The 23,772-nt window shown below is 33.9% G+C and overlaps 1 protein-coding gene across 1 annotated transcript in view; it reads left to right on the forward strand.

The window, feature by feature from the left end:
- LOC118265121 (polypeptide N-acetylgalactosaminyltransferase 2) overlaps positions 1-23,772 on the forward strand; it is a 112,421-nt gene that overhangs the window by 74,513 nt on the left and 14,136 nt on the right. The window contains exons 2-5 of the mRNA XM_035577839.2: positions 7,066-7,313; positions 11,441-11,539; positions 11,888-11,955; positions 16,052-16,239. Coding sequence (XP_035433732.1) covers positions 7,066-7,313; positions 11,441-11,539; positions 11,888-11,955; positions 16,052-16,239 — 603 coding nt within the window. The remainder of the gene's footprint in view (positions 1-7,065; positions 7,314-11,440; positions 11,540-11,887; positions 11,956-16,051; positions 16,240-23,772) is intronic.

Genomic DNA, 23,772 nt, shown 5'->3' on the forward strand with positions numbered 1-23,772 from the left:
GAAATGACAGTGACATAATAGCCCTATAGTCAAGCTTGTCAAACTCAAACCGCATCGGTCACGCCCTCTGGAGCACGACATAACACACTACCACGATTTTACTTTACAACCTACAGTCTACACTTGTACTTTCGATAAAGCCAGAGATTATAGTGTAGAGAGTGTTAAGACTTGTAATGTATGGGAATCAAACTGAAAGTGATCGTCGAACTGCATTGATTAGGTGGTGTTACTGTAATAAGAGTACTATAGACAGTGTAATAGACACCTTATTTTGTAATCTATAAGTTACTTTATAGAACTGTGCTTTATACTCATAGGCGTGCCCTTTTTTGAAGGTGGAAAATGATCCAATGAGTTCTCCCGCCATGGACAAGGCGATAGGGAGTGTCAGACTTTTACTGACTAAAAACCACGCCGTTCCTACTCCTGTTTTTCGAGCCGGAGCCCCGGTAAACCCGTTAGGTAGTCCGCAGCTCCAGATCAGGAATCTGCCCTACTGTGAATGTACATGTGTGATGATACAACTGCAACCAGCCACCAAATAACTCTTCAATATGATATCCTTTAAAATGTCAATGACTGCATTGCGATCTTCAAGTTGCCTATTTACTGTGAGGACTGTCATAATCCCAATAGTTAACACTACAATTCTGTAAAGGGGCCGCGATTACCTACATATGTTGTACTATGGCATCTCTAATTTAGCAACTTTTCAAACAATTCTTATTTATATGAATTATTATGTTATCTGAGCAGAGTCTCTGTAATATGAGCCTCTATCTCGCTTTGTCAAACAGTTACGTGAGTAAGCCGATAACATAATATAGGTATTTCTCACGAAAGTTATAATAAAACTTCTTTTATAATTATACACGAAAATATTAGTACTCCTTGCATCAATTCTCCATAAGGGCACCACAATGTACAGCTCCCTAACTACAGCTCATTGTTAGAGTACTATGTTTTGTGTGAGAGTGTCCCGCCTTCTTGATGCGTAATTGTATTTAAATTGCACACCAGTGCATGCATTATTGTAGTAGCTAAGTTCTGCAAAATGTAGGTATGTATATATGCAGTTCTCCTATTGTGTTTCGATTCCAATGCGCTGGGAATGTTGATGGAATTGTATGGGATAACTGTGACTTTTATGCGAAGTTTTATAGTTTCTGAATAGCCCATTAATGGAACAATGTGCGAATCGTCTGCCAATAAAACAAATGAAGCTTTGGAAGCCCCATACTGTTAAAAAGGTTCGAGGCGGATTTTCTGATTAAGTTCAAGGCGGATGTTAATAAAAACAGTAACAAGTTTTTTTTAAGGAGGAAATGACTCATCTAAGGCGAGAGATAGCCCCAGACTCCTTCTGACTAAAACCACCCCGTTCCTACTGCTGCTTCTCAAGCTGGAGCCGATAGTCCGCAGCTCCAAATCAGGCATCATCCCTACTGAGCTCCATCTGTGGACTGATGGTTCTTTGAGACGCGCCGTATGCACGGGTAACAGTAGCAAGTCGGGGTCTTTAGATGTTGTATGTCATTAATCTAACCTCAAGAATGAACCAAGAAGAAACCAAGTATTTATAAGAAACTGGACTGGTGAAAAATAGAAGTTTATTTTAGAAACATACAATTATGGATTATGTATTTTGTATTCTATGCAACTCTTATATCCTCTCCTTTCATTCACTTCAAATATCTACAAATTTCCCTTAGATGCAAGATCCCAAGCTAATTTTACCGCCAATGCACTTTCACTGAGTACACGATTTGCTTGCTAATCCACCGAAGTTGTAGAAAGCTTGGCATAATAAACCTGATGTTTTATCTCCTGCTAGGTAGAAAACAGGATTTATTGATGTAACACAGTATTATACGGCATTCCTCCGTGCCCTTATACGATTTTGATATCACTTGTAAGTCCTTGTATAAGTAATAATGATAGTAAAATAATATGATGACAGGGTATTAAAATTAAAAATCTATTCAGTCAGAAAAAATATTAGACACGTATTTTTTTATTTTGATATCTAGGGTTTAATTAATGACAGACATTTGAATGAATGAGCGCAATTCTATCCGATTGCTCCAAAGATTGCTTTCATTCACAGGAAATTGTAGTATAAAGTATTTAGCATAGTAAAACTAGCATTTAAATCGACAAATGTTATCAATCTTTAATCTAAATTGCGAATATCCTGAGGAAACATGCCATTAATTAAGTCTAAAGATGATAGAAATCATCATATCGTATTAAAAAATATTTTATGGAGAATATCTTGAATGAAATACCGTATGACTGATGGCTTGGACCAAAAGTATGATTAATTTGCCTGCGGTCACATATTATATAGTGGTATTAAATAAATATGCAATATTATTGCCTACCCAGATTCGTATCTATATTGATGTTCATATTTTAAACTAATTGAGCAGGCTAAAGGTTAAATAGCTTTAAAAAATTTGTTATAATTTTTAAAATAAATATTAATTAATAAACATAAATCAAGGACTCAGCATATACATAAATTTTATTAGTCTAATAAATGCATCTTTCAAAAGTCAGATGAGACTAAAAGCTACACTAGCGCCACTGTCAATACAACAATTGTCACCAAAAGACTTTTAAAAATAATAATACAAAAGTAAAAATAATAACAAAGAAAATTAAGATCATTTTAATCCATGAAATAAGCCAAGTTATCTTCGCATTATAAAACAAAGAAGTAAACAAGAACTGTCACATTAACGTCACAATGACAGATACAGTCTATTTCATAACTAGAGCGTCACTGTCAAATATGTGTCAAAAGTCAAGTTATTTGGTTCCAGTTGTAGCGAGAAATTGAATGGAAACTTTCATGGCTGTTTGATTTTATTAACTAACTTCTTTTTGTTGCTTGTTTTGTTCTTACAAAATGTTTTATTAGTTTATAACTTAATTTTTAAATTATATAATTAATTTTAATTTTTAATGCTCTATTTTAGCATCGTTTTGAGTACTGTTACATAATATTGATCACCAATATTTCATAAATGAATTTGTCAAGGACTTAGGTCGTGCCCTAGAATTTACGTTTTAGCAATCGACCCTACTAACTATGTGTTATGTGAGTTATCATTGTATTACATAAAAAACTGTATATTAACTATAATATGAACTAACAAGCTTCTACTAACGACTTTGCCCGCGTATCCTATCACCCAAGTCAGTTCAGACCCTGTTTGTATATCAAATTTTATCAAAATCCCTTCAGTAGTTTCAGCGTGATTAACGGACAAACAAGCAAACCGAAAACCAACTTTCACATTTATAATATTAGTGTGATTTGGTACAAAATTGAGCAAAAAGGAGCCATGGTCATTTCTAACAATAAATTGATAAATAACAATAACTTACATCAAGTAATAGAGCTTACTCAGCCCCATCTATATCATTAAATATGTAACTTAAATAATCGTTAGTTTTGACAAAGAGACCATAACCAACGCAAGATACTTAGTTTGTTTTCTTTTTTTATTTACTTACAATCGTGATATAACTGATAAGACTTTTTAGTCTGTTATTTTGATAACAACGGTATACTAGCTGTTTTATTAAACTTATTCTGATTGATACTTATTTAGGTATACAATTACATATAACTGGTAAAAATTGCCAAACATAATATGTATGTTGTCATGTATTCATCTCAATTTATCATTTATCATTATAAAAAATAAATGGATAATAAAAATATCAAAGCCCCCGTAAGAGCATTGGTTACATTCATATTTCTACCATTACGACCACTCTGCTTCCAAACACAAACGTTCACATTTACAAGAATAATTAATAAATCGTTACTAAAACATTTCTGACGGATAAATTGCCCCGCGCCTACAAAACGATAAATCAAACGAATTGTGAATTCAATTTGAGCGAATCATCAGACGATTAGTGAACAACAATATTTCACATCGATTTAACATTGGAAACTATCCACGTTAAGTAAGAAATGTGATTTGTCTTAGTTCTGTTACGAAATCAACGCCATTAATTATAATGGTTTTTTTTAATTTAATTACAGGTAGATCCTATAAAATATTTGCATAAAAAAGATTTTTATCAACTTGATTTGAAAATCAAATTAATTCAGCCTGCTACGTTGATCTAGTCAAGCTTTTCCTTAAGTTTTTTCTATAGCTAGTATTGCAATATTTTCAATCACTTTTTCTCTTTCTAAATGACCACGTTCCTAAAAGAAATCATGATCAAAATATTTGAAAAACAGTCATACCTAAATATGAAAATAATTACCCAAACTTACGTCTTCTAATCTAGGTTTGTTTTCACACAAACTTTACCTAGGGTCATGACATTGAAACTGATGACAGCTGTCATTAAGTCTAGAAATTATAACCAGTCGTACTGTTTCTAACTAATTAAAAAACAATTATCCTTTCTCAATAATTATATTCTACAATTACATATTATAACTAGCGGACCGACAAACGTTGTTCTGTCTACACGTCTGATTAATTAAAAAAACATTGTCCAGCGGACAAAATTGTGAATCTAAACCATTCTCAGATCCTCTTGTTCACACACAAAGAGTTTCATCAAAATCGGTTTAGTCGTTTAAGAGGAGTTCAGTGACATACACACTTACAGAAGAATTATATATATAAAGACTAAACTATGAAAACTAGCCTTTCTCTACAATTTTAAGGTCTTATTATAACTTTCGTGAGACTACATTAATTATTATGTTATCGGCTTACTCACGTAACTATTTATTAGCCTTTGCACCTAAATGGCTTAACAGATTTGGACGAAATTTAGCACAGATAAAACAAAGACTATAGAGCTGTTCTTCAGATCATCTTTAACGGTTCTTTTTTTAAAGTTTTGTACATACATAATATATTAAAGCACAACAATACGTAATTATAGAAACTTAATTATTATCAGGTAATTACAGTCAAGTCGTATACGCTTTCTAGGAAAAGTAGTCAGGAATGTGCAACCTTTAAAGCTAGGCTAAGCTAGACGTAAAATGATATACGCATAGTGCAAACACACCTTTTTGCCGTACCTCAGTTAATTAAATATTAAAACATTAATATTTTAATACCTGTAAAGCACTAAAACTAAGACAAGACATAAAGTTTCTCCTTGTTTTTCATTACATGTAACATTCAATTGAATTTTCACATTTTATCATTTTCTTTGTCCTATATATCGACTTTAAAACAGTAGTTAGACTAGAAATAAACCGAAGAAACGGAAAAAATGCTATGAATACGTTTGTAAAACAACTCAAAATCAAAGCAGCATTCAATTGAAGTAATTTTGAAAGACCATTTCATCAAGACAATGATCAATCAAGACCTTTAGTATGAGTTTTATATTAAACTCGTACTAAGGGTACAGACTAAAAATTGTCCGTCATTGAAGTTAAGAGCTCGTTCCAAAACGTAGAATCGTTTACAACGATCAGCCTTATCTAAGACTAGCTACTTCTACGATTTTACCCGCTCTGCTCGTCTCCCATTGATCGTAGCATAATCTATACTAATCTATACTAATATTATAAAGCTGAAGAGTTTGTTTGTTTGTTTGTTTGTTTGAACGCGCTAATCTCCGGAACTACTGGTCCGAATTGAATTATTTTTGTGTTGGATAGTGCATTTATCGAGGAAGGCTATAGGCTATAAAACATAACGCTATGACCAAAAGGAGCCGAACAGAGCGGGTGAAACCGCGCGGAAGTAGCTAGTATTTTATAAAACCTTTCTCAATAAATGAACTATCTGTTACAAAAATAATTATTAAATTCGGACCAGCAGCTTCAGAGATTAGCGCGTTTAAACAAACAAAAAAACACTTCAGCTTTACATAATAAGTATAAGATATAAGATTAAATCAACGAGCGCATTAATGCCTACTTTAGTTACGACATACTGATGAAATTATACCTAAAACCTGTTAGCTGATTACCATACATAGAATTATAGCGAACTGCGTTAGAAAGACGATATGTCAAGGTCAAGAAACGGATGGGCAGAGAAAAACCACCTCAAGGTTAGAAGAATCGACTTTTACACAACATTATGGGTATTATTTCATCTATTACAACATTATTTTATTATGTCCTAGGGTTTTTTTATATTACGTAGAAATGGTTACTATTTCATAGGTTTTGTGAGACCATGGACTAGTTTATAAATCCGTAATGAAAATGTTAAACTTTATAACATAACTGGCAAAAAGTTGACTCGACTTCCTTATGTTATAGCTACTTTTTAGAACGAAAATAAGAACGTTTATCTTACATCAACGAATATCTTATATCAACATTTGATAATAAACGACAACAGAACGTGATTTAATATTCATTTGGACCTGTGATGCCTAAAATAAATGAATGAATAAATAAATAAAATTAACGAAATCAATACAAACTGTCTCTCATTCTCAATCCTAAAGACAACTTGAAACTTCAATTCGAAAGTCCTTATTTATACGACAATTTAAACATAAATCTTAGGCATCAAGGATAACACGGCATTACTATTAAACGAAGCTTTTAAGATATCTTTTAGTTGGGAATGCGTGAACCGAGGCGCGACATGAATTAAATATCAGGCAGGCGTAACAGCTACGTCTTAGTGTTACAAAATAGACGCTTCAGACATTATTTTATTACAAGAAGTTAGACTCCAAGCTGTGTATTTATTTTAAATAGAAATAGAGGTTTAAAATTACAATGATTTTGGTATGAATCCATTTAAAGGATAGGTACAGTTTTAGACGTAAAATTTGTGGTTTCATTTATTTGAATTAAAAAACTAAGGAACAACGCTTTTGCTTTTCCAACTATCTTCGCAGCATAACTAAATGTGGTGGAAAATTACCCTCATTACCCTAATTTTGATATATCATTTGACTTTTGAAGCTCAGTAAAGTACCTCGATGCTCATCATCTTAAACAGCTCGGACTCGCTAAATAGACCAGCTCAATCCTTGTCTACTCTCCACCATGATCTATACAAATCTAACTCAACCCTTTTCTTGTTACAGGAAGAAAACATAGCACTCCGTTTAATAAAGCAACACTCAGACATCGAAGAACCTGAAAGCAGTCCAGCATCACCTGAGGAACCCTCCACTGGAAACACTGGAACCACTGGAAGAGCATACTTTGATGAAACTGGTTACGTGAATGGAGGAGCCAGGGATTCAGACCCTTATGTGAGGAACAGGTTCAACCAGGCCGCATCAGATCACCTCCCCAGTAATAGACCAGTGCCTGATACAAGGAATGCTATGTGAGTTTGTATATTTTGTTTTTTATTAGCTTTTACATACAATTATTACGTCTTTGACTGCCAATTTTAAACTATTAAAGTCAAATCGTATAGCATATTAAGAATTAAATTCCTGATGTTTTCCGTCAACGTAAATTATCTAAACACTGAATGAATAAGGAAAATAAACCAAAATTACACTTTTACAATCTCTATTTTTTGCCCTTGTATTGTCTGCCAGACACACTGTCCCAGTTACTAATAAGTTTTATATTTACCGATAAATAGATAGTAAGGTCAATATTTTATTTGCAAGATCTCTGTAACTATTATTGCATTATAACTTTCGTGAGACATACTAAATTAATAATCTATTATATAAAAATAAGTCGGGTTTTCCTTCCTGACGCTATAACTCCAGAACGCACGAACCGATTTCCACGATTTTGCATTCGTTAGAAAGGTCTCGGGCTCCGTGAGGTTTATAGCAAAGAAAATTCTGGAAAAATTCAAAGAGAAAAGCGGGAACACTGGGAAAATTATTGGTGGCGAAACGGAGTTCGCCGGGTTTGCTAGTTATATATAATATGATATTCACGTAATTGTTTGACGAGGAATTCGACTAGTTTCAAGCCATGCTAGAGGCTCATATTCATGAGCAGCATTTTGCGACATACGACGCGGCGATTGATGCGCTACTTCTGGTCCAATAACTTTTGACCATGTATCCTAATACTTGTAGTTTAAAGGTTTTTTTACTTTATACGTGTTGACAAAAATCCGTCTTCTCTACATACATATATAATTTACGAGAAGACTATCCAACCCTCAAAATGGCTTCATACGAGTATAGTTCACATGTACAGCACGTAAAACCAGACCATGTTATCAGACATTTTTCAGGCTTCCGAAGGGTCTTTGTAGCCGTCATTGATATTCATACAAGCCGAGATCGGGGTCTAACACACTTCGACCCAGGAAAATAATAACCCTATATCTTAATAAACAATGTCATGATCAATAGAACCCATGTCCCATGTTCAAACTGCTAGGGGTCTCCAATGAATTTTGACCTTTATGTCTATTTATGTAGGTACTGTATTCGAAGAAACAGATGGTCAGTTTTACATTGTAGAGCATTTTTTGTACTTATATCATATATTTTTTCAACAATTTTCAAAAAGATTTCAAAAACTAAACTAACATAACTTATCTATCTCCTATAAAGAATAGTATTTTGTAAGCTTCTATATCAACCGAATTTTGGAAGACCTGCTTAGGCGAATTCAAGAAAGATATAAAATCCAGTATTTAAGTAAGATAATCTATCTAAGCAGTTATTCACTATCAAGTTATAGGTAAAGTCAAAGTCAAATAATTTTATTGCAATTAAACCATAAGTAGACAAATACTTTTGAAATGTCAACAAATAAAGAAATAAGTAACAGTTCGGCAGTCTGGCCGTCAGTGAAGCTAGGTAATATCTATAACACCATTCGAAACAAAATACTTAATTAAAAACATTCCAATTAAAATTGTTAAAACCGTGTTAGTAGAGGCTTTGACACTGAATCCTTTGATCTCACGTGCGCTAGCCATTAACTCAAACCTTTTTATACTCCTCTTACCAATGTCCAATTAAGGAAGGGGTGGGAATGTGAGCATAAAATTCACATATGGAACTATTTACTGCCCTTTTTCAATATTATTACCGCAGAGTGAATATTTGTACTAGTTTTTTAGCTTAAATAATTATGGTCAAAGGAAAAAGAAGTAGCTCAGATCTGTTTAAACACAATTACATACCATTAAAACATACTATTTATGATAATGATAGTGTGGGTCAAAGAAAGACCATCTGAAATCTCGATATATAAAAATCAATTGCTGTTTGTTAGTCTGGTTAAAAGTCGAGAACGGCTGGACCAATGCAGCAATTTGGGTGAGAAAAAAATATTGAAGCGGAACGAAGTTTGTTGATACAGCTATTGTGTGATTACTTTTTAATGCATTCTTTTGCTAAAATTCCATTTTTTAACGTATCTCTAGGTATACAACGTGTAACAAAATACTCATATACATCAAGAAGAGGGCTTCTGATGAATACAGGTTGAATAGAATCTCTACACAAAGTTTCAGCTCAAAATACGTTTAAAAAAATAGTACCAAATACTTGGTATCGCATAGTTCTTGATTTCAAATCATACAAACGTGTCACAACACTACAGGGATCACTCGCTAATATTACGAAACATTTCTTCTGTCAATCTGATCGCCTAGTACCAGTCTACCTAATTTTGATTCGCGCGGTGGCGCGATTGGAAAATTCATAACTCGGTACCTTGAAAACATGAGTTTAAAAACCCTTCCCGTATCGTTTGTTATGTTATCTAGAAACCGTGCAATTGATATGTATACCCCCTTTTTGTTACACATTGTATAAGTACCAAAATATTTTCAATCCAGATAATCAATTTTTGAACCCATTAAAAAACGATTTATCTTTTCGATATCTTGTGCGTGCAAAGCAAAATTAAATGAGAGAGGCAAAACCGTGATCAATATTATTCTGATACAAATCTAAAATACCTAGCGTGACTTTAATTGGGTATATCAACACATTCTTTTAAAATATAAATATGGTGTCGATATCATCTTGATAGTTGTTTAATACCAAGTTATTAAATGCAAGATGGAATCAGCTACGTTAGCGTTAAGCTAGAAGATAAAAACACTTTCTATCGGCTTAACTTAATGATCAACAATATTTTTTTTAAAGAACTCGGTTGTTTTCGTCTTACAAATTGAATGTTGACCCATAGCCAAACTCTTTCAAAGAAAAACTATAATAGTCATATTTTTTATTAAACAAACCGGCAAACGAGCAGACGGATCATCTGATGGTAAGCAATCGCCGTCACCCACGGATACCCAAAACACCAGAGACGTTACAAGTGCGTTGCCAGCCTTTTGGAGATAAACAATTTAAGGTTATCTAATTTGCAAATTGAAACCTCTTTGCTGGGTAGATTATTTGCTACCAAAAAGGATTCCATTATAATCGACTCACATCACAAGCGTTTAAATTATTACCTTTCTTTTTTATGACGGGGATCCCTCAAAAGGGCCTTAGCTTAGCTTTAAATTTTTGAAAAAGATAAAAAGGCAGTTTTCTCTCTACATAATATAATCAGTAATCATACATAACCCAATATCACATAATCAGTAAATCTACAAAGCAAACATCAATATTGGCTGTTCTTAACCCAAATTCTTCTGAGCTTACGTTAAAGAAGTGCAGTGTCAACCATCGACCTCAATCGGACGCAACTTCACACATACGTAATACCTCGCCGACTCGTTATCTCGCGACCTCCCGTGGACCCTGGCGACCTCGCCAACTCATCGGGTCAATGTCTGCCAAGATGAATTGGAGATGACTTCTGAGATAATTAGCGAGTGGACCGAGTGACAAATTACAGAATATTCGTCACTAGTTTGCTAATTAGGCTTTTTTGAAATTGCCTAATTGATTTTAAAAGTAGTTTCTTTTTAACATGAAAAAATCGGTAAAGAATTTTTCTACGATATGCTAAGGTTAATTTAGCTATAATTATTAAACTAAAATGATGAGACTGAAAAAAAGACGATCAATGACGTAATAAATAACTAAACAAGAATACAATACCTTTTCGGTTCTACCATCCACAATATTAAGGATATCTTTACTGTAGATAATATGCGCTCTACCCAATGGGTTACCGGGGCTCCGGCTCGAAGAGTAGGAGTAGGAACAGGGTGGTTTTTAGTCAGTAAGAGTCTGACACTCCCTCTCGCTTCACCCAAGGTGGAAAAAGTCATTGGATGATGTTTCCCCCTCAAAAAGAAAGATAATATAAAATACTTCCGCGCGGTTGCACCCGCTCTGCTTGGCTCCTATTGGTCATAGCGTCATGTTTTATAGCCTATAGCCTTCCTCGATAAATGGTCTATTCAACACAAAAATAATTATTCAAATCGGTCCAGTAATTCCGGAAATTAGCGCGTTCAAACAAACAAACGAACAAACTCTTTAGCTTTTTAAGCTTTATAATATTATAAGTATAGATTGTGTGGTTAAAAACTAAATTCCTTTTCTTGATTCCCAGGTGTCGACTAAAGAAATACGACGATGACTTACCGCAGACCAGCATCATCATCACATTCCACAACGAAGCCAGATCCACACTGCTGAGGACCATCGTCAGGTACTTTCCAGAAATCAATAATATTAAAAAGAAATCAAATCGCTGGAAGTTGGTGAAAATTAAGCTTAAAGATTCCGTTACATAGATACATAGTTACAACCCAAGCTAATAAAAGCGGGTTTACCGGGGCTCCGGTTCGACGGGCAGGTGTAGGAACGGGGTGGTTTTTAGTCAGTAAGAGTCTGACACTCCCTCTTGCTTTGCCCAAGGCGGGAGAAGTCATTGGATGATTTTCCACCCTCAAAAAAAAAAGCTAATAAAAGCGTGTTAAAAATTTTCACAAAATATTATTTTCCTAATAAATAAGTATCTTGGTCTGTATTTACAGTGTTAATTCTTTTGTTACAGTGTTTTAAATAGGAGTCCGGAGCATCTGATCAAGGAAATTATCCTGGTCGATGACTTCAGTGATAACCGTAAGTAAACTTACCTTATACTATTATTTTTCTATTATTCTTTTACTATTCATTTTATTTTTATCCCCGAAGTAGGCAGAGGTACACATTAAGTCACGTAATGCCGTTTTGTGCACCCACTTTTCACCATTTGTGTTATAAGTCTCATGTAATAGGGAGTAAGTTCTTCATTTATTCTCGTTTCTATTACTGTAAACGTAAATTAAACTCGTACTAAGGGTACGTACATTTCTTAATTCTTCAATAGATTAGCGATTGAGTATATTTTATGACTTGGATTAGGCGTGTTATGTACTTTAAGCGAGATAGACAGACAGGCATACACGATGCTTAATAGTTATAGAACGTTATCAAAGAGAACGGTACCTTTCTAGTACGAAGTATACCTTTAACCACTTTCAAGCAATAAAAAAGGCATTATATTATTATGTCTGTTAACAGAAATAGCATTTTATTAAAAACCATTTTAATGTAAGCAAAGCGGTGTTTACATACTTTAAATATAAACCAACGACCTTACCAAGAACTCATCAAATTATGTTAATTTCCTCTTGCAACTTTGTCTGTTTATTTAACACTTTCCTTATACATATTATAGTACCAACTTTTACGGTACCGCTTTGCCCGCGTGAATTAGCTTGCTGTGTCCTCCGTACTCTCAAGTTCTTCAAGATGATTAGTTCAATTGATAACACGTAAAGAAGACGCAATAATTGATTAAACTTACTTTCGTATTTATTACAATAGTTGGGATTTCCGTAAAACATTTATTTTAGTGTTTACTTCCTTTATTTTTTAAATTGAACGTGCTGAAAGTTTCGTGCTTATTAAGTTTAGTGGACCCGGAGGTGTTTTATAGCCTAAATTGTTTCTCTTTGAGTGGCCCTATCGTCGGAAATGGTCCTGTGAATATCATGGGCGTCATGTTTGATACACTTTATTGTTATAATTTTAACTGATTTTTTTTTAATGCTTGGAATTATACTTTAGAATCAGTAATTAAGACTAGCAATAGCCAAAAACTTTACAAGATTTTTTACAATTTTGGATTAAGGCTCACTTTAAGCATTAATAATTTAATTCAGGTTGAAAGCAAAGTAACGCCTATCCAACAGTCATCATATACTTTTTACAATACATGATTCAACAAACACACTCGAACTAATTACATTATATTACATGGTAACATAATGCCAACAGGGTCACAAGGCTTCATTATTACATAAGTAATAATCATAATTACTTGGTTTCAAACTGCAGAGTCATCTAAGTAATCTCTTGTAAGTAGGTAGGTAAAAGTAGGTGGGAAACGGATTTTTTATAATAATCATTATTACACAACACTAAAGTTACACGAAAATGTATAAAATCTTTGTTTTAGTGAAAGGCGTGCAAAAACAAAAGGTAAAACTGCAGCCAAGTCTGAGTGATTTTAATATTAAGTATTTTTTTGTGTGTTTGCGGTTATAATTATGCTAATTAGTTTTGGTAAAACGTTTCACACATTGAAAAACGATGTTAAAAGTGCCTACAAGTATTTGGCCTATATTTTCCAGTCTTCTATAAAACAAGATGACTCCACCTACATATTATCCAATTGGTTTTAAATTACACATTAACTATATTGAAATAACACCCCAACTCTCACGTGAATAGACAAATAGAAAAACTTACTTAATGCTTAATTCAATCTAAATAATAGAGTCAATTCTAAAACAATTTTGGTTATAAACCAATGTAAACAAAGTATATACAATATAACAAAATAATCACCTTCTCCATCAAAAGAACTGACTGACAGACAAATGAGAGTAATGAACTACGAATATTTTCATACAAAACATGCAAACAAGAAAACAAACAATATGCGAACTTGGCTGGCGCTCTGCCAGGCGCCTAAAGAAATGTATACATCCAGCTACATAAACCAGTATAAACTGACCTTTGAATATTCGAAAAGATCATACAAAGCGAGACCATGATAAACTGGTTTGTATGGCTTGATCTGTAGCCGTACCTAACTGAAATGGCACTCTCACTATGTCAAAGAATTAACACTGAACAATATAATGCTACATGTGTATGCTCAGATGGTCTTATTTGGAACTAGATGACACTGGCACTTTTTTTAGCAACGCAGAAAGCAGAGGTTTCTATACAGGTTCAAAATTGGGTAGTGTTTGTTGGTAGGTTAAGTATAATTGGATGACAACAGACAAGAATACTTCCGTACTCTTCCAGCGGGTATCCGGGAGGTTACTGGAGACCCAATTGATGATGATCTCAATCCCCGATTCCCCAAAACCCTAAAATTCCTAATGCTTAAAAGGCCAGCAACGCACTCTGGTGCATCGGGTGCCCATGAGCGACGGCGATTACTTACCATCAGGTGATTCGTCAGTTCGTTTACCGGCTTATACCATAAAAAAGAAACTGCAATCTTCTGGCATCATCCTGTTATGTAGAGGATGCTCATAGACTATTTTCGATTGCCACTGGTTATTTATAAGGCTCAGATTTTCCTGTCCCTCATGAAAAGCTATATAAACTAGAAATCATGTCGAGTCATCTAATACAATCTAAAAACAAAAGGACAACAAACAGAACAGTTGAATAAATTAAATAAAGAGCTTCATTCCGCTGTCGGCTGCACGTTTCCATAAAACAATGGTTAATCATTGCCAGCACTAGAGTATTGTGAATTTTATTTCATTCAGTATTACTCGTATTATAATTAAACAAAACATCCGCTTAATTACCAAGAACAATAGTTCAGCGTTCAATTATTTCTCGCTTCTCATATTAAATTGTGAAATTCATACACAACCTGTATATAAAAGCTTGTCTGATAATTAATTTGTTTTATATGAATGGTAGTGTAACTGTGTGACTTCTGAAATTATGTATTTTGGTTGCGTTTATCTCAATTACCTAGCATTGGGCGTTATTATTTGCAGTTTTTTTTAGTTGCCAAATTGTAATGTGTAGTTGGTGTAATTCTGGCTAATTGAATTTGTAAGATGAAATACTGATGGACTTTTAGATATTCTTATAGTTACAAAGGGATTACACATGATAGAGACCAGGCAGCAGCAATCTGTAATCCACTTGACACACATAGAGATTAAAAGATATACTTTAATGGTACCACTGCAACACAGCAATAAATTTGTCATTGAAATTTGAACATTAAATCTTATATGGTACGATATATTCCGTAACGTCAGTATAAAAAGGCTGTAAGTTCGCCGGCCGCGCACTGGCAGCTCGTTTACAGCATTTTCGTATTGTTTCTAAAGCATAGAACGCCGTGCCGTGTCCGTGCCTTTTATCTGTGCGATGACTTTAAAGCAAACCCGTATTATTTAGTGGTGAAAAGTCCAGCAGTAGACTGTCAGGACTGTTATATAAAACATACAAACCCCTTTATAACATTTTAAATGTTAAAAGAAAAGAATCTTTACACACAGTTTATCACATTTTGAAATCTCTAAAAGTGCGAATCTTAAAGTAAATGAAAAATGAAAGATAAATATTTGGCAAAACGTTTAGCGCACCTATCTTTGTTGATACAGGCTGAAGTAAACGTATATTTTAAACAAAATGTATATAAAAACGCATGAAATAAGTAACCAAACATTTTGCCTTTGTAAACATTGAAATATTTTTTGCATTAACAAGATTTTTTCTACGCAAACGCAAAACTGAAAAATTGTGTTTGAAAATTGTAGTTTAGAATCTATGTTAGTATTTTATTTTGCCTATGTCCAGCAGTAAATAGAAACTAGCTGATAATGGACAAAGATGATGATTTTTATGATTGATAGAGTTGTAAAACACTTCTAAAATGCTAAATAGTATTCTCTATGAATCCGCATCCTCCAAAGTTCGAACTAAAATGTTGATGAATAGGGCAAGTTTTTCTTGCGTGATTTTCTATTACTAACATGACCAATCACACATACCTATTATAAAGATATATACGTTATGGGTTAGACATTAGGCGTATGTAACATATAGACTATTATCTATTACCCGTACAATTGTTTCAATGGTCATCTAACATAGTCTTTAAAATTCTCCTTTCTTCCACCAGCCGAGGACGGGGCAGCTCTCCGCGCGATCCGCAAGGTGAAGGTGATTCGGAACTCGAAACGCGAGGGTCTGATGAGGTCCAGAGTCCGAGGAGCTGATGCTGCAGTGGCTCCTGTGCTCACCTTCCTCGACTCCCACGTGGAGTGCAACGTGCATTGGCTGGAACCGCTGTTGCAGAGGGTGAAAGAGGTAAGTTCTTATATTTAGGATGTTTCTTTGTATATAATTGAATTATAGGCATTTTTGTTGGCTTATCTGTCATTACCTATATAATAATAATGAGTCGATGTTTTCAATGGAGTGATAGAAAAATTCTCAATACATAAGTTGAAATCTCAACAACACAAAATCTCATGTTTATGAAATTTCGTGTTTGAGAACAACAACACGAAATCTCATATTTATGAAATTTCGTGTTGGATCCTTGTTAAACAATTAAAATATTATTAATTATGCCGTGAAATTTAAAAGTAATAGAAACGAAATCGCGTTCCGACGTTCTGATTGGTTGGTTTATTCGAGCCGGCCAATCAGATCAACGCGGACTAAGTTTTACATTTTTAAGAATTTATAAGTTCGCTCTCTATTCTTCTTAACAAGAACTGAGATCAATTCGAGTAAGTAGTCAACTCGGACCACATGCCTACGGCCCATTTGGGACGAGTTGCAGAAAATAAAATAAAATAATATTTTTAGTGGTCAACTCGTCCCACGTCACTAGTAAGTACAGTCAGTAGCAAAAGGGTTAGTGTGGAAATAATAAAGTTCTATTACTTGGTGGAAATCAGAAGATTTTCTAGGAACTTAATTCTATCTTTGTTATCATTTACTTCATAAGTGACCGCCATGACCATTGTTTAAGCCACACATGTTTACTATTCTTCGTACGTTTGGATAATACATGAATTTGTGCGATTGCAAAAAAAAATTTAGGTAATAAATTATTTAACCGACACTAAAAAAAGAGGTTCTTACTTCGTCAGGATTTTTAATACGAAATAATCTATGAACAAAACGAAAGTAAAGAAAAAAATATTTTTAATCTTGTGCTGCTAACTGTACCAGACATTGATAAAGTTTAAAGATCCATACAAAAAAAAAGTGGGACGAGTTGACCACTAAAAACTTAATTTATTTTTAATTTCCCCAACTCGTCCCAAATGGGCCGTAGGCATGTGGTCCGAGTTGACTACTTACTCATCAATTCAGCGTAGGTAACTCTTTAGAGAATATCAAATAAATGTCACGATTAACTAATCCACAACTAAACACCTCCCAATTCAGGTCAATTACAAATTCCCGTGTAGGCTGACAATTATACTGACATTATGAAATGTCACATTAGCATTCTAGTAAATTCTATTCAGTACAACACTACAAATTGATGATTACTTTAGCATTATGTTCGCATCAAACCCGAAGACTTGGAAATGTCAAGCGAAGTAAATGTTGTAATATTATAATCCACTTTATGCAATGCACTTGTAAACGGTAATGTAATTGTGTGAATCGCAATCTTTAAAGCATATTGTTGCAATCTTTTTTGATGTTATATGTAAGTGGTAGTCGCTGGAATGGTTGGTTAAAGAGGTATGAGTAAAGATAGTTCATCCTCTGTAATAAATTGTTAAAAGTTGTATACAGTATGGCAGTAATATTACTTTTAAATCGAAAAGAAATCCTTAAACTCATGTCCTTTTCAACCGACTTAAAAAAGGAGGTTCACAGTTTGACCTGTGTGTATAGATGAGCGCGATTATCTCGTGTTTGGTTGAATCGATTTTGATGCGGTTTTTAGCTTAGAATTATTCAGGCCTAGGAAAAGGTTTTAGGCATGTTACCCGACTTAAAAAATGAGTTTTTTAATCAGGATGCCATTTAGATAATTACACCGTACTGAAGAGAGAGAAAATACCAAGTAGGTAGGTGGTGTATCAACCACTGAATTCTCCGAAAATTTTAATGCACAAAACACCTTCAGTCATACACAATGTTCAAATAGATAATCACATTGTATGAACAGTAATGACTAAATCGTGAAACATGGAAACAGTGTAATCATGTAAAGACTGATAAAGTAGTTCATAGAACTTATTAGTCAGTAGGTACATAAAGTTATAGAAGACCAGTATAAACTGACCTTCGAGTGTGCGGTTGTTTCATACAAAGCGAGACTTTGATAAACTGGTCTACAATCAGTACAACAACAAGTACAACCAGTATAAATTTGATCGCCCAATGTAGGGAAGGATTATACAAAGCGAGCTCTGCATAAATTGGTTTGGTTAGGTTGATGTGTAACCGCGAGTTGAACATTGTTATGTTCTGAACATGCTTGTAAATAATAGTGTAACAAGTTAGTTAATGTTAATATGTTTAACACGAAGGCGTTCTTGTAAACGCTATTCAGATGCCAGATAATGTTTGGTATCTCTGCGATATTAATTCAGTGTTAAAGATACCAGTACTCTTAGTATGAAAAAATGTGAGAAACCTTTTGACATAAAAAAATCATCAGAATTTTTTATAGACCTTCTAATCTAATACAACACTTATCATTATCATCACACCAGGCATAAGAAAAGGACAGGACATAGGCCTCCTCCAATGACTTTCAGATCTCTCCCTGCGACCTTCATCAGATCGAGCACATTTTTACAAGACGTAAAATACAATGACATTTTATTTTAAGATACAAAATACAATGACATTTTTTTATTTAATGGAAGGGACAACTATTTTCGTTTTGTGAAGTTTTCCTCTCGACCTAAAATGCGGACGAGAGATACATGTTCGTAGTTGTCTGTCAGCCACTGTCTGATTAAACTTAGGTAATAATAATATGCGCCTAGAGATTAATCTAAGTTAATTAGGTATGCAAATAGGTGTGAAATTATAATGATAATTCTTTATTTATCTTTTTGCTATTCAATTTATTTTTAATGTCATGGAAGCTAATCCAAATACCACATTATAGATTTTATCTATTCCGATCTACTTAATTACTAGCATTAGGCCTTGTATCCAAGATGCTAATAAAATAGAGAGAGGATAATACTTTTTAATTTTTAATTACATCACAATGCCCAACTGTTAATAGAGAGGACTTTAAAAAAATACATACGTTAAACTGTTCTCCTCATTTAAACTAAAAAAATATATAGTCTATAATAAATAGGATTCTGTTGCTCTAATGTGATTGCCAATTTTTCCACTATGAGTCACTTTATACGACAAAAAAAACCTATTTATAAAATTGATGACACAATAATATCATTAAACAAAAAATTCAAAATGGCACCTTATTCTATTTTTTATAAATATACCACAGGCAATAAAACACCATTCCATTCCAAATTTAAAATATCTCGAACGGCAAGCAACTGGCTGGTAATGTCAAGGCTTAGCCCAGACGTGATGGCATTTCGTGGGCATGCTACAGCTACTGGGGAAAATATGACTCTTATAACTTTGACTAGATTTAATGGCGGGACGTGCTCAAAATTGTAGCGTAAAAATATATTACGGTAAAGCCGCGGTAATTGGGTTTAAGAAAATGTGTTTTATGGTAAATTATGTGTAAAAAAGCCTTAGATATAAAGATAAAGTTGAATTTTCTGAATGGCTAAACGAAACGATCTGATTATTTTCCTATTGTGAATGAGAAGGTGTAAATTGTTTAATGACGACATCTAAAACAGAAATATAGGCATGCCTTGAAATAAGTTTTGGTAAGTTATTAAACTCTTTATATTTGTGCATATTGATTGCATAAAATCTTAATGTTAATCTATTTTTAATTTACGTTGCAATAATAATAACAAAAAACTGATTGGCAACTTCATCTATAACATTTATATAAATGGTAAAGCCGTGTAATAGAATTATAATTCTATCAAACAGATTAAAATTGCTAAACAGTGTAGACTCCAATTAGTTACAGTATAAATAATGTAATAATTTTGATATTTTATTAAAGTTAGATAGTCTTTTGATACATATTAGTAGATAAAAGGTCCCACAGATTTTTACAAGATTTTATTTATTTTTGTTTTAGAGAAACTTACCTCTTTTTAACGGGAGAAAATGATCTAAAGACTTCTCTCCAACCCTGGGCCAAGTGAGAGATAGTACTAGAAGAGTCTAGTAGTAGTAGTAGTCTTGGTTGCCACAATATTTGACTATGATATTAACTATGTATATTGTTAATAATTAATTGTGGAGGCTTTAGATTTTATAAAGGTATATTAATAAGAGACAGACATTACGTTCCTCACCGCTGCCAAATTATGTTACGTTTCTAAAAATGTAGTACCACACCCTTTTTTTGAGGGGGGACAATGATCTAATGACCTCTCAAAATCTTGGGCGAGGCGAGAGGGAGTGTCATTATGTCAGACTAAAAACTGGCTAACCCCGTTCCTACTTCTTGCTTTTCGAGCCAGAGCCTCGGTAACCCGGTAGGCAGTGCGCAGAGAGAAACGTATCTAGTAGAGAATGAAGAACTTACACAAATAAAGGAAAACATAAAAATCATTGTAGGCAAAAACACATCTATTTTTAATATGTATAAAGACTAGAAATATGTCTAGTCTAATATCCTAAACCACTCCTTATTCAACGGTCACCTGATATGAGTCATCATAGGAAATCTAATACGGCCGATTATGTAAATATTGTTCCATTTTAACATTTGAACTTTACCACCGAGACCGGACCGACAATCACTGTCAAAATGACTGTACAATTTGACAAGTAAATCATCGTATTATGAAAGTCAGTCTTTATTTCAAATCGCTTATGGTTTGACCAGAGATGTGTCAAATTACTTTTGACGATGACGTCTGTAAAGGTCGATAAATTGACCTTGAGTTATATTATATTTGGAATTACTGTCTCAGGTTTAATTTATTGATTTTCTAGTATATTTTCTGCTGTTATTATGGCAGGTGTTGCTTAATTTTAAAGAATAAGAAATTACGGGACCTTTTAAAGATATAAATGTGGCCCTTTACTTCTTAATGGCTCAAAGAGTATGAGCACAGAATGTATGAGTAGGAACGGGGTGGTTTTTAGTTAGTAAGAGTCTGACACTCCCTTTCGCCTCGTCCACAGTATAAGAGTGGAATCTTTTTGAAAAACATATTTAGTGTTTTTCTGACTATTTGTTTGATTTAAATTATTGGAACAATATATAACAAATACTATGTTTAAAATAAAAAAGACGTACCAATAATCAAGGTTGTCATGTTGCTTGAAGTACACTTAATACTTTCGTTTTCAAATGACTGAGCCCTCTAATGCTCGCAATGGAAATAAACTCAAATACTTTCTAAACCTTTCTAGTCATGTTTCAATGTGTCAAACATGCGTAGATTGAGTGCTACTCAAAAGTGAACGAGTGCCTACAAGATTATGTGATTATTGTAGCAACAATGTAGAGCCTCTTTAGTTGAACAGTTTCGATTCTGGTTGCAATTTGCACAATGGATTTTCTTAAATTTTATGCAATAAAATAGCAACTTAATATCTTATTTTTAAGGTGGAAAATTATCTAACGACTTTTATTGTTTTTAGGTGAGGTGAGAAATGTTAGACTTCTACTGACTAAAAAGCACCCCTTTCCTACTCTTGCTTACTAGCCGAAGCCCCTTCAACCCGTTAAGTTAAAAAATAATCTAGACAATAAATCCAGTCAGACACTATTTTCAGTTGACCTTAAAAGCCGGTATTTCTGTCGCACCAAAACCCCTTTAACTGAGAGAGACAGCATGACACTTGACAGCTAATTAAAAATGAACTAGCATTCGACCCGTTTCTCCACTTAGTTAGCATTTTCTGTTCGAGAAATTTCGACATAATACCTACCTAAAACTTCAGTGTAATTTAAATTTTATACCCACTGAAGACCTCGCTCATTTCTAGGAATACTAAATAAGATTCAATATTTTAGACTAAGTGGGTAGGTAAAATTTAGCTCGCTTTTCATTTTAGTTTATAAAGGAAATTATTATTATTAAGTAGAAACGTTATTGGTTCAAAGATTTTGAAGATTTTTTCGTTAAAGCAAACTTTCGGTAATAATAGAACGCATGTAAAACAGTAACACTAAGATTTCGTTAATAGAAAAAAACACCGTAATCAGAACACATAAATAGTTAAACATAAGTGTTGGAGAGCTATGCTTCGGCACGAATGAGTCGGCTCGACCGGAGTGATACGGTGGCCTCACAGAAAACCGACTTGAAACAACACTGGCGTTGTGTGAGTGAGGCTACCGGAAATCCAATTCCCAATCCCCAATGCCTTAACAACCTTCAAATTCCTAACCCCTGGTCTTTTAACGGCAACGCACTTATAACGCCTCCGGTGTTGCGGGTGATCGGCTTGACCATAAAAATACATTAAAACTTTCCTTACATTGACCAGTTCTCTGTTTGTTGTGTTGAAAGGAAAAATTGTATAAAAATGTGTCTAGCAGTTTTTAAATACATTATTATCATCGAGACAGATCAACGCGCACGATAAAACCTGTATATCATAGAAATGACTAGACTTATTTTAATCTATCGCCATTTTGATGCCTATAATCTCGACATTTCGATTAATTTGCATTAACCAAGGTCATGGTCAGACATCTCTGATTATTCAAATAGCTATGAAAATATTCAAAATGAAATTATTTTGAATTTGCGAAAGTTTGTCAACCACTGGGAGTACAGTTATCAATACATATTAAAGTTTTAAGGAGAAAACTTAGAGACGATCGTAAAAGTAATTTAGTGTGCATTTACGAATAACGGCAATTAAAACAGGTACATCATATCACAGAAATCAACAGCCCATAAGTGGCCATAACTGCCTAAAGTCCTCTTCTCACACAGAGAAGGTTTGAGCATTAATCACCACGCTTGCTCAACATAAATCTAGGCTTAAAATTAGAAATTATAAGCCTAGGTTTCCTCGCGATGTTTTCCTTCACCGTTTGTCTGTGGTGTCTAAATAATCTTAGAAAGTACATATAACTTGGAAAACGTCATATTGGTACTTGCCGTACCACGACATAAGTCAACTAACTTTGGAAAACAGAAGTTAGTTGACCTCTTGAAAAAAATTTACTATAAAAGCTTAAACGGTTATTTCTCGTTCAATATTCATACCTACGGCCACACATTTTGTATGGAGCTTATGTCAAAATACTATCTCTAATAGGCAAATGTACAGATAGATAGGTTATTGGAATTGGCCGCTACTCACTCATTGACTCAGACAACAGATATATGAAAAAACCAGTCTGTCACCGCGTCTAGGTAATAACAACCTTGATGACGTGTACCTACGAACGACCTTTTTAATTGAGCGGAAGCTGCGCCAAAGGTTGTACGGGCATTGGACATGAATGACCTTAGAAAAATACATTGTTTTACCCAAAACTCATTTCATTAACAAGATAAAAAATATTAAAATCATATTCCTATAAGTAGTTACAAGTCAAACAATAATTGTTGAATATTTTCGAAAACTAATACTACTAACAGCACGAAGTCTGGAATTTTATCTATTATCTATATTCCAATGTCATATTATAAGAAATAGACAAAAAAAATACTGCCTCGTTGGTCGAGTGGTCGTAAGTGCGACTACCGGGCAAGGGGTGTCAGGTTCGTTTCCCGAGTCGGGCAAAGTATTGCCATATTTGTAGCTCGGAGTCTGGAAAAGTGC

Source organism: Spodoptera frugiperda, chromosome 28 (assembly GCF_023101765.2).
Source record: "Spodoptera frugiperda isolate SF20-4 chromosome 28, AGI-APGP_CSIRO_Sfru_2.0, whole genome shotgun sequence".
Lineage (NCBI taxonomy): Eukaryota > Metazoa > Arthropoda > Insecta > Lepidoptera > Noctuidae > Spodoptera > Spodoptera frugiperda.